Genomic DNA, 9,988 nt, shown 5'->3' with positions numbered 1-9,988 from the left:
GGGTGGTGAGCTGGAGGGTGGGCGGTTGGTGAGATGGGGGGGTGGTTGGTGAGATGGGGGTCGGTTGGTGAGATGGGGGGGTGGTTGGTGAGCTGGGGGGGCGGGCGGTGAGCTGGGGGGTGGTTGGTGAGCTGGGGGTGGGCAGTGAGCTGGGGGGGTGGGTGGTGAGATGGGGGTGGGCGGTGAGCTGGGGGGCACTTGGATCCATGGGGGTTCGGGGGGTGCAAGGCCATGGGGGGCACCCGGCAGGACAGGGGCTCTGTGGGGGGTGGGCAGGGTGCAGAGCTCTATGGAGCAGGCCTTGGAGGGCAAACAGTGATTGCAGGTGGGGAAGGCCAAACTGCACCCCACGCTACCCGCAGGGACGCAGAATCTCAACGGTCAGAGCGTGTTCAGCGTGGCCCCCGTCAAGGGCGTCATGGACCCCGGGAAGACGCAGGACTTCACTGTCACCTTCAGCCCCGACCACGAGAGCCTCTACTTCTCCGACCGGCTCCAGGTGGTGCTCTTTGAAAAGGTGCAGCTCTGGCTCTGCAAGTTCAGCTGGGCCCGGCCCTGGCCCCAACCAGAGCCTTGCCTTTCGCTGCACTGCCCCACTTTGGAGACCCGGAGGGTACCATGGCTGGGGGACTTAGCACCACACTGAGGGTCATGGGTCGAGAGACCAGAGTCCAGGGCCCCACGGGGCCCCCAGGCCGTCCCTGCCTCCTTCCCTGAGCCAGCCCAGCTCTCACCAGCAGGGCCCCTGCTGCGGAGCTTTGGGGACAAGGCCACTCCACTTCTTGTCCCCAGAAAATCTCCCACCAGATCCTGCTGAAAGGGGCCGCCCGTGAGCACATGATGTTCGTGGAGGGCGGGGACCCCCTGGACGTGCCCGTGGAGTCTCTGACGGTGATCCCCGTATTTGACCCCAAGCACAGAGAGGGTGAGCCCCTCCCCGGGGAGGGAACAGACACGGGGCCTCCTGGTGCCCCTACCCTGTGGACGGGGGCCCTGAGACCCAGCGGAGTGGGGCAGGGATTCCTAGTCTTCTACCCCTGAGCCAGGCAGGAGAGCCACTGCTAACCAGAGTTGAGGAGTCCCGCTGCAGCCCCACCCCATGCCTCAGCCTGACCCTGAGCAGCTCCCCTGGCCACACCCCTCCAGCCAGCTGCCGGCCAGGCCCTCCCTCTCCAGAGGCCGAGGAGCTGAGGCCCATCCTGGTGGCCCTGGACTACATCCAGTTCGACACAGACACGCCAGCCCCACCTGCCACCCGAGAGCTGCAGGTGGGCTGTATCCGGACCACCCAACCATCTCCAAAGAAGGTGCCCACAGCATTGCCCCTGGGGATATTAGGCAGCCCCTCTGCCTCCCCTGCCCTGGGCAGCCCCCCTCCTGGCCTTGCCCCTCACTGGGATTGTCCCCACAGCCGGCCTTGTCTGGGACTTCCTGTGGCAGGTGTGGGGTGGGCAGCCTGCTGGTCAGAGCTGGGAGGGTGAGTGGAGCTGGGCACCCTCAGCTCTAGTCCCACTGCTGCTGGGAGCGGTGCCTGGTCGCCAGCCTACAGGAGCCCCATACCCCACAGACCGTTGAGTTCAGCCTGGACAGTGTCACATCCCTGCAGCACAAGGGTTTCTCCATTGAGCCCTCCCGGGGCTCCGTGGAGCGCGGCCAGACAAAGACCATCAGTATCTCCTGGGTGCCGCCTGCGGACTTTGATGTAGGTGCCTTCGGGTTCCAGGCCAGCGAGCCCTGGGAACGCCAAAGGCTGGGTGGGCTGTACCCCTGCCCAATCCCAGGGGAGGAGGTGGCCGCGGAGGACCCAGGGGAGTCAGGTGGGCAGGGCAGCGGGAAGACAGCAGACCTCCCCCGGGTGCCCACTGGCTGAAGGCCTCTTCTCCCCTCCCCTCCTGTTTCAGCCAGACCACCCACTCATGGTGTCGGCCCTACTGCAGCTAAGGGGGGATGTGAAGGAGACCTACAAGGTCATCTTTGTAGCCCAGGTGGTGACCGGCCCCTAAGCCTCTGCACAGAGCACCCTCGGGCCCTCCTGCCCACCCTCAAAGCCCTCCCCAGGCTGAGGGCCAGGCCATACTACCCTAGGGCCTGGGACCTGGCCATCCTCTGCCAGGCAGATTTCAATAGGCCACCCTCCACATGGTGCCACGGCCACTTCCTGCTGCCCTGGACCCAGCAAGCCCAGGTACATCCAAGAGCGCCCACTCTTGAGATCCCAGACTCAGAACCAGCGAGAAGGCCAGGCCAGCCCACAGCCGTCCTAGCCAGAGCCCCTCAGAGCCCCGGAGAGCCCCCCACAGCCTGTCAATAAACTTTTTGTAGGCTAACACTTGCAGCCTGCAGTGTGGGTGACAGAGCACTGAATGAGAAGTGGGGATAGAGCCCTGGGGATGCAGCCCCTCCCCTCACAGCCATGAAACCCGCTTTGCCTGGCAAGGGCCTTCTGGAGCGGGGCCATCCTGCAGGACACCTGTGGGGAGGCCACCCTGACACAAATTCGAGGAGGGCCCCCAAGCCTGGTGCCCTGAGCAGCAGGCAGGCAGTCCAGAGGGCCGGGGTGCAGCCGGAGCTGAGGCTGACCCAGAGCCGAGAGGCCATGGGTGGTGGGGAGGGCAGGGCTCCAAAGCCCAGGGCAGGCCCCGGGAACCTCCAGACTTTTCCCAAGTCCCAGGACCCCGGATGACCCCAAGCAAAGGTGAGCAGATGGCGGGAACCCGGCCTACTTATGCCCTCCCCTCCGCCCAGCAGGGGCCAGGTGAGGCCCAGCTCCTGCACTTAAGTCTCTACTTTTAATCTGAGATAAGTCTGGGCTCGGCTTTCTGGGCTCTGACCCACCCTTCATCAGAGAAGACCCCTCACAGCCCGTGAGATGCTCCTGGAGCTCAGAGTGGTGCCTCCACCCCAACCCTGCCCTCTGGAGTCTGGCTTGTTGGACACTGTCCCCACAGAGCCCACCCAGCCTGGCCCTCCTGTCACAGTGCAGCACAGCCACTGTGCCACCCCAACCAGCAGCCACCAGGAGAGCGTATGCAGCCTTCCCTGGCCTGGCAGGGGGGAGCAGGTGGTGCTTCGGGGAGCTTTCCTGGGCATAGGCCTCAGGGACGCTGGTCTTGAGCTGCCTGCCCTCACCCCCAGCCCCCCAGGGCCCACAGTGCCTAGGAACTTGCCATTGCCCCAAACTTCAAGCCAGTGACATTGACCCTGCAGTGGCATTTTGCAGGATTTCTGTCCAATGCGTCCCTTGCTGCCCTTCCTGGGGCTGACCCGCCATGGCTCAAGCTTGCGCCACACCAGATGGGAGGGGAAGGCAGGTTCCACCAGGTTCAAGCCGGCCGCAGCCGCAGGAGGAGGTGCTCCTGGAGGGCACTGTTTCCTGAGGAGGCCCCTGTCTTCTAAACTCTGACCCGACTCTCCTGCTGGCAGGCCCCTGGTACTGAGTGGTGAGGCCTGCCCAGGTCCTGTATGGGGGCCGCATCCTCACCTTCCGGAACTTGGGGCTGTGGTCTCAGGCCGTGCGGTGCACATGCACTCCCATTCCCACTCCCGTGCTGGGCCTCCACGACCAGCGCGGTCAACGTGGTGGGAAGAATGGCCAGAGGCCCGGAGAGCTGGGCAGGCAGGAAGGGCCCTTGAGGACCATGGCACAGGCCCTAGGAGGTGAAAGGCAACTTCAGGCAGAGCCCGAAAATGGAAGGAGTGATGCAGTGAAGGGGCAGGTATGGGCAGAAGAGCCACGCAGAGGAGGCCCTGCCCTCCAGGGTCACTGCCCTTGTAGGGGTGGGGCACACTGAGCAGCGCCCACATGTGGAACAGTTCTGAGCAAGGGGTGTGTGCTCCTCCTGCAGTAAGATGGACCCTGCCCTTTGCTGTGTGACCACCTCCCTTAGCCTGACCGCCCGGCGGACGGTGTGCTGCTGGTCGCACGGGGAGCAGAGAGCAGCAAGAGCCTAACAGGGCCCCTGGCCTGGTGCCAGAGGGATAAGGGTCAGGGGTCCCCCTGGAAGAAATGGCCCCCGCCTGCCCCTGCACGGGGAGCAGCGGACATTGCAGGCTGAGGAAAGGGTGCTGGGCTCCCTGTGGCCCTCGGGAATGGAGGCCGCATTCCCCAGGTGGGGCATGGCCCCCAAGGCCAAGTGCTTTGGGAAAGTGGTCTGCACCCAGAGCCTCAAGGGCCCAGAGCCAGGGCCAGGCTCCAGCCCCCTGGGCCAGCCCCCAGGCAGCGCCTGCAGCTCAGGTCCACAATCAGTGTGCAAACACCACGTTCGGGATGCCCAGCATCTCGGTGGCGTGACCCTCCAGTTCACCTGGAGCCTGCCTGCAAGACTGGACCCGAGGGACCACACCCAAGGCAGCCACGACTTTCCAGGCCAGCTCCCGAGGGTTCCCGGGCCACGCCCAGATCAGCGCCAGAGCAGGCCACGCTCGGCCGGCCGGGGTGAAGGCGCCATGCCCGGGCTGAGGGCGAGACCTACCGTCGCCTCGCGACTCTGGGCCAGGTGGAGCTGCGAAGCAGGGCTTGGGGCGGACAAACCCTCTGAACACGTAGGGCTTGGCCCAGTGGGAGGGGATTGCGTTGAGCGGTGTCTGGTGGGCGCGGCTTATGGCGGGCGTGGAGCCAGTGGGTGGGGTTTGCATTGAGCGCAGGTCCAGCGAGTGGGGGCGTCTCGTGGGCGAGGCCTCCTGTGGGCGGGGCCTGCGGCGAAAGAGGCTTGCTCTGGGCGGGGACCTGCGGGTGGGGTTTACGCTGCGTGGGGCGCCCTGTGGGCGTGTGTCCCTGTGGGCGGGGCCTGCGAGGAACGGGGCTTGCACTGGGCGGTGCCCGGCGGGAAAGGTTTACCCTGTGTGGGGCGTCCAGTAGGCGTGTGCGCCTGTGGGAGGGGCCTGCGGCGAGCGAGGCCTGGTGGGCGCGGTTTACGCTGAGCGGGCGTTCTGTGGGCGTGTCATGTGGTGGGTGTGTCCTGTGGTGGGCGGGGCTCCATAAAGCCGCGTCGCCAGGCTCTGCTCCAACCTCCGCAGAGCATGGGCCGGGGGTCGCTGGCCGCCCGCGGGCTCCGGCTGCTGCTGCCGCTCTTGCCGCTGCCGCAGGTGGGTCGGGCCGCGTTCTCGGTTTGGCCACCGCGGGGCGGGTCCGTGCTCGGACCACGCCCCTCCCGGGCTCACCCCTGTCCCCACAGGTGGCGCTGGGCTTCGCGGACGGCAGCTGCGACCCCTCGGACCAGTAAGTCAGGGGGGAGGGAGCCGGGGCCTGGCCCCGCCCTGTGGGGAGGTGCGGGCGGTGAGGTCGGCCGGCCCATGCCCCGCCTGCTCCAGGTGCCGCCGTCCCCGCAGGTGTCTGCCCCAGGCCCGCTGGAGCAGCCTGTGGCACGTGGGGTAAGTGGAGCCCGCGGCGGAGCCGTGCGTCCGACGGTTCTGGGGCGGGGGTCACCGGGGCCAGACCTGCCCGGCCCTAACCTCACCAGGCCGCCTCCGCTGTCGCCCAGTCCCGGTCGCTGGCGGGAAGTGACCTCGAGCAAGCAGGACCTTCCCTCCCACCCCTCCCACCTGGCCTCGCGGGAAGCCCCTACGATCCCGCTCAGCAGTGGGGCAGTCGCTGAGGACAGCGAGTCCTGGGAGTGAGCCCAAGGCCACCCCTGGCCAGCCCAGGAGAGACAGCCAGGGCAGGCCCAGCAGCCGGAGGCCAGGCTTTGGCCACAGCAGTCTCCAACGTGCAGAAACATTGTCTGCTTTTTATCCTGTTAACCTGTCTTCGGTGGTTGTGCCACGACATTCCCCAGGGTGCAGGTGCCCGGTGGCCGAGGGTCAGTCCAGTGGGAAGGCCTTGCTCTTTTAGGCTCATCCTGCTGGCGGTCCTCCTGTTGCTGCTGTGCGGGGTCACAGCCGGCTGTGTCCGGTTCTGCTGCCTCCGGAAGCAGGCGCAGGCCCAGCCACATCTGCCACCAGCACGGCAGCCCTGCGACCTGGCGGTCATCCCTATGGACAGCGACAGCCCTGTACACAGCACTGTGACCTGTGAGTGCCTAGGGGCCCTCGAGTTGGGGGTGGAGATGGCGGGGGTAAATGCCAAGCCCGCCTCCACGAACCCACTCTGGTGTCCTGCAGCCTACAGCTCCGTGCAGTACCCACTGGGCATGCAGTTACCCGTACCCTTTGGGGAGCTGGACCCGGACTCCATGGCTCCTCCTGCCTACAGTCTGTACGCCCCGGAGCCTCCACCCTCCTACGATGAAGCTGTCAAGATGGCCAAGCCCAAAGAGGAAGGGCCAGCACTCTCCCAGAAACCCAGTCCTCTCCTTAGGGCCTCAGGCCTAGAGACCACTCCAATGCCCCAGGAGTCGGGGCCCAATACCCAACTACCACCTTGTAGCCCTGGTGCCCCTTGAAGGAGGTAGGACAATGGACCAGAGCTTCGAGAACTAGCGCTTGGAGCCAAGGGCCCCCAACCCACCCCACCATCCCACACATTGCTGTGGCCCCAGCCTTGGTGTCATTTTACACCAGCCCCATGGCGTCACTGCCTAGGCAGGCTGCTGCTTTCAGCCTCAGCCCCTGGCCCAGTCCCAGCAGGCCCTCAGCCTGGAAGAGGCCCCTTGGGCCTGAGCCTCAGGTGGGAGCTCAGGGCCAGCTGTGACGTCTGCATCTTATTGGAGAGAGAATAAAGTTTGTATTTAAGTGATCTCTGCCTATGTGGGAAGGACTCTGGGACTCCAGGGCTCTGGGAGGAACCCTCGGGCAGCCAACCCCCAGTGCAAGCAGGCAGGGCGAGCTCGTGGTCCCTGGCCTGTACCCCGTCCAGGCTTCAGGCTGGCATTCCTAGCCCTGAGTTGGGCAATGGGTGGTGTCAGGTGTCCTGGCAGAAATGACCGGGGTTGTGTTTCTGTGGCTGGGCCAGGAAAACTCTTTTCCTTCTCCAGCCCCATGCCTTTGCCCGTTGCCCCCCAACCCTGGCTGGGACAGTGAGGCACACACGAGTCAGGCTACAACATTTATTTTGCACAGAGCTGGGGGAGTGGGTGGCAGGGGGCAGTGGCAGTGGCCTTCCTGGGCAGGCCTCCCACGACTGTAGCAGCTGCGCCCTACTGGATCAGCTTGAAGGACTCCCCGGTCATCATGGCCACAAACTCTGGGGACAGAGGGGCAGGTCAGCAACTTGCCCTGGCCCAACCACTGGCTCCCAGGGCTCCAGCCCACTCACCCTCATAGTCGATGGTCCCGTCCCCGTCCTTGTCAGCCTCCTTCATCATCTGCTCCGCCTCCACCTCGTTGAGGGGCTCCCCTGCATTCATGAGCACGTACCTGTGGGGCCTGGTGCTGAGCCACTCCATCGGCCCTGCCCGTGCCGCCCACCGCCTGCCCCCCGCCCGGGCCCTACTTGAGTGTGTTCCAATCAATGTAGCCCTTGCCCTCTTTGTCGAAGACGCGGAATGCCGCCCTCAGCTCGCTCTCCTGGTTCTGGGCCTTCTCATGGTAAACTCCCATTAGTGCCAGGAAACCATCGCAGTTGAAGAACCCTTTGTCTGCAAGGAGCACAGCTGAGGCGCAAGGGACAGGGGGCACAGCACTCCCCATGGGCTCTGCCTCTTCCCCCATAGGCACCAAGACCTGACCCAGGGCCGCTCCCCGAGGCTACCCACCCCACTCCAGCCACAAGCTCACTGTCTCTGTCCACGTCCTTGGCCATCGAGGCCAGCTCACTCTTGGTGGGGTTGATACCCAGCAGGCTCATGAGCCGCTCCAGCTCCCCCGTCTTCACCTCCCCGTTGCCCTCTTCATCAAACATCTCAAAGACTCCCTTGTACTCCTTGATCTGCTCAGCCGACAGGCGCTCTGTCTGCAGGGGACACCCACACCGGCCTGACCAGGAGTCCCTTCTGCCCCTGTGTCCAGGGAAGGGTCGGAGATACCCCTGCACCCATCCCTCCGTTGGCAGCCTTTCAAGGTGAGTGGTAAGAGAGGAGGCCCCCAGCGCAGAGCAGTCTTCCCGGACAAGGGGTCACACGCCAGGGGTTTGCAGGGCCAGCAGGGCTCTGCCAGGCAGCTCACAGGGGCAAAGGCCAGACAGGCAGGGGCCAGCATTCGAGGGAACAGCGGGAGCTGCAGGGCCAGGCGGGCCAGGCTGTAGTCCTGGAGTCTGGCAATGGACGCTAGGTGAGACAGGTAAAGGAAGCTGAGAGCAGGGTAGGGAAGTGCCCAGCCCTGGCCTGGGCTTCCAGCCCAGGATTGGGATACAGCCCAGGAAGCAGAGTCCTAGGCTCCAGCCTGTGTGGCATTCTGGAGGGAGAGTCCAGCACCGGGCCACACCTGCCTGCCACCACTGCTGCTGCCCATCTGGGAGCCAGCTTCCAGAAAGGGCTGCTCCACCCTGGCCCCGGAACAAGGGCTGTGTTGGTGGCAGCAGGGCTTGGCCACTTCTTCCACCTCAGCCTCTTCCTGCCCAGGCTCCCTGGTAGGTCCTCGCACCTCCAGATTCCAGCTCAACCTACCCAACCAGCCCGCTGGAGACTCCATCGGGCACAGGGAGCAGCCTTACCATGTCGGTGGTTGTCTGACGGGATTCTGCAGGGTGGTGGCACCAGGGCTGCTGTGGGCAGAACGCTGGGGCAGTGGTGGCAGCTGAGTTTTAGCTGGGCCTGGCTGCCTGGGGTCCCCAGGGTCCAGATTCCAAGAGCCTTTTATGGGTGGGAAATCCTGCTGGCCCTATTTTGGGACAGGCTCTCAGCCTTATCCACAGGGACCCTTCCCGGCCCGCTTTGGCCTGGGCTTCCCCCGACCCTGAAGATGGGCACCGAAGGCCGAGTGCAGGGGCCAGGAAAGGGCTGAGACGTGGCGGGACCCTCAGGAAAGGGCTGAGACGTGGCGGGGCCCTCAGGAAAGGGCTGAGACGTGGCGGGGCCCTCAGGAAAGGGCTGAGACGTGGCGGGGCCCTCACACACACTGTTCCCCTTGCTGTTCCCTCTTCACTGGACCAAGCTCTGAGTCTACCTTTCCAGAGGTGCGGCCCTCCAGCAGGTCTGCACGGGACGCTGGTCCCATGCTGTCATCACTTACCAGTGAGATTTCTTGTTGAAGGCCCATCCTGGCCAGCTGGTGCCCAGTGGCTCAGAGACTGGCCACCCTCCCATCCTGGTGGACTCAACATTGGCCCCGTGCCAGTATGTCACAAACTCTCCGGACAGGTCGAATGAACAAATGCATTAGGCACCTCTTGACCACCTTGTACAGGAGGGGCTGAGGGTCCACCATTCAGGGAGAAGACAGCAGGACATGGCCTGGGGGTGAAGGGGGAAAGGGGGCAAGACAGACAGGGCCTGGCTGCCCGCTGGAAGTCGGGCACAGTTGGGGGCTATTTTGGGGTTTCTCAAGGAAACCTGACCTCCCTTCCACTCAGAACAGCAAAGCTGGCTCCCAAGGGGGCCTGGTGCCCAGGCTGGTCAGTATCAACACGCCACAGTGGAGCACACGCCTGCACACGTGTGTTCCCTCCTCAGACCCGCACTGACCCCTCCCTGTCTGGATCTAATTAACCACCAGACTCCCAAAGCCAGGGTCCAGCTCCTCCCTGCCCCACCCAGGCAGGGGTGTGAGGTTTGCAGTGGCAGGGCAGGGTCCTCAGGGTCACACTCACACCTGCCCCCGAACTGGCCCCTTGGCGGCATGAAGACTCTGAGCAGGTGGGGCACTCAGTGTCCCCCGCCAGCCCAGTCCTCTGCCTGCCAAAAAACCTGAAGCTACAGGATGCCTCCCACTGAGACCCAGGCCAGCTGCTGAGACTGCAAGATTGATGCTGAGGAGGGCAGGCCAACGGCCTGGGACACCTCCAGCCAAACAGGGCCAGGGCTGAAGGGAAGCAGCCCTGGGTCTGGTGGGGCCAAGGGAGGCCCTGACCTTCATCCTGGCTGCTCCCTGGCCTCAGCTTTCCCCTGGGCTGGGGAGGGGACAATTCATGCACTGAGCACCTTCCCCCAGGGGCACAGAATGCAGGAGCCGCAGC

General features: G+C 64.9%; 4 protein-coding genes across 5 annotated transcripts in view; 3 read left to right on the top strand and 1 right to left on the bottom strand.

Annotated features, from left to right (window-relative positions):
• Positions 1-319, top strand: part of LOC112622172 (cilia- and flagella-associated protein 74-like) — a 76,337-nt gene extending 76,018 nt beyond the window's left edge. The window contains exon 14 of the mRNA XM_025381465.1: positions 299-319. Within this exon, the coding sequence (XP_025237250.1) occupies positions 299-319 (21 nt within the window). The remainder of the gene's footprint in view (positions 1-298) is intronic.
• Positions 320-368: 49 nt separating this feature from the next.
• On the top strand, positions 369-2,335 carry LOC112606359 (cilia- and flagella-associated protein 74-like). Its single transcript, XM_025356722.1, has 5 exons — positions 369-517; positions 793-925; positions 1,147-1,307; positions 1,568-1,702; positions 1,902-2,335. Exons 1-5 carry the CDS (start codon positions 419-421, stop codon positions 2,001-2,003), a joined length of 630 nt encoding a protein of 209 aa, XP_025212507.1. The 5' UTR covers positions 369-418; the 3' UTR covers positions 2,004-2,335.
• Positions 2,336-5,019: 2,684 nt separating this feature from the next.
• On the top strand, positions 5,020-6,672 carry TMEM52 (transmembrane protein 52). Its single transcript, XM_025355310.1, has 5 exons — positions 5,020-5,078; positions 5,147-5,218; positions 5,329-5,370; positions 5,831-6,009; positions 6,100-6,672. The coding sequence occupies exons 1-5, from the start codon at positions 5,020-5,022 to the stop codon at positions 6,378-6,380; spliced, it is 633 nt and encodes a 210-aa protein (XP_025211095.1). The 3' UTR covers positions 6,381-6,672.
• A 300-nt stretch (positions 6,673-6,972) lies between these two features.
• CALML6 (calmodulin like 6) lies at positions 6,973-9,520 on the bottom strand. 2 transcript variants are annotated; one of them, XM_025361668.1, is made up of 6 exons: positions 9,046-9,520; positions 8,528-8,578; positions 7,654-7,828; positions 7,370-7,514; positions 7,193-7,293; positions 6,973-7,120 (listed from the first exon to the last, which is right to left on the bottom strand). In XM_025361668.1, the coding sequence occupies exons 1-6, from the start codon at positions 9,070-9,072 to the stop codon at positions 7,074-7,076; spliced, it is 546 nt and encodes a 181-aa protein (XP_025217453.1). In that variant the 5' UTR covers positions 9,073-9,520; the 3' UTR covers positions 6,973-7,073. The 2 variants fall into 2 exon arrangements, with proteins under 2 accessions (XP_025217453.1, XP_025217463.1); XM_025361678.1 differs by lacking the exon at positions 8,528-8,578.
• Between the last annotated feature and the right edge of the window lie 468 nt (positions 9,521-9,988).

The sequence above is a fragment of the Theropithecus gelada genome, chromosome 1 (genome assembly GCF_003255815.1).
Source record: "Theropithecus gelada isolate Dixy chromosome 1, Tgel_1.0, whole genome shotgun sequence".
Taxonomy (NCBI): Eukaryota; Metazoa; Chordata; class Mammalia; order Primates; family Cercopithecidae; genus Theropithecus; species Theropithecus gelada.
The sequence above is the reverse complement of the archived record's forward strand: the minus strand, read 5'-3'. Positions and strand labels throughout refer to the sequence as shown.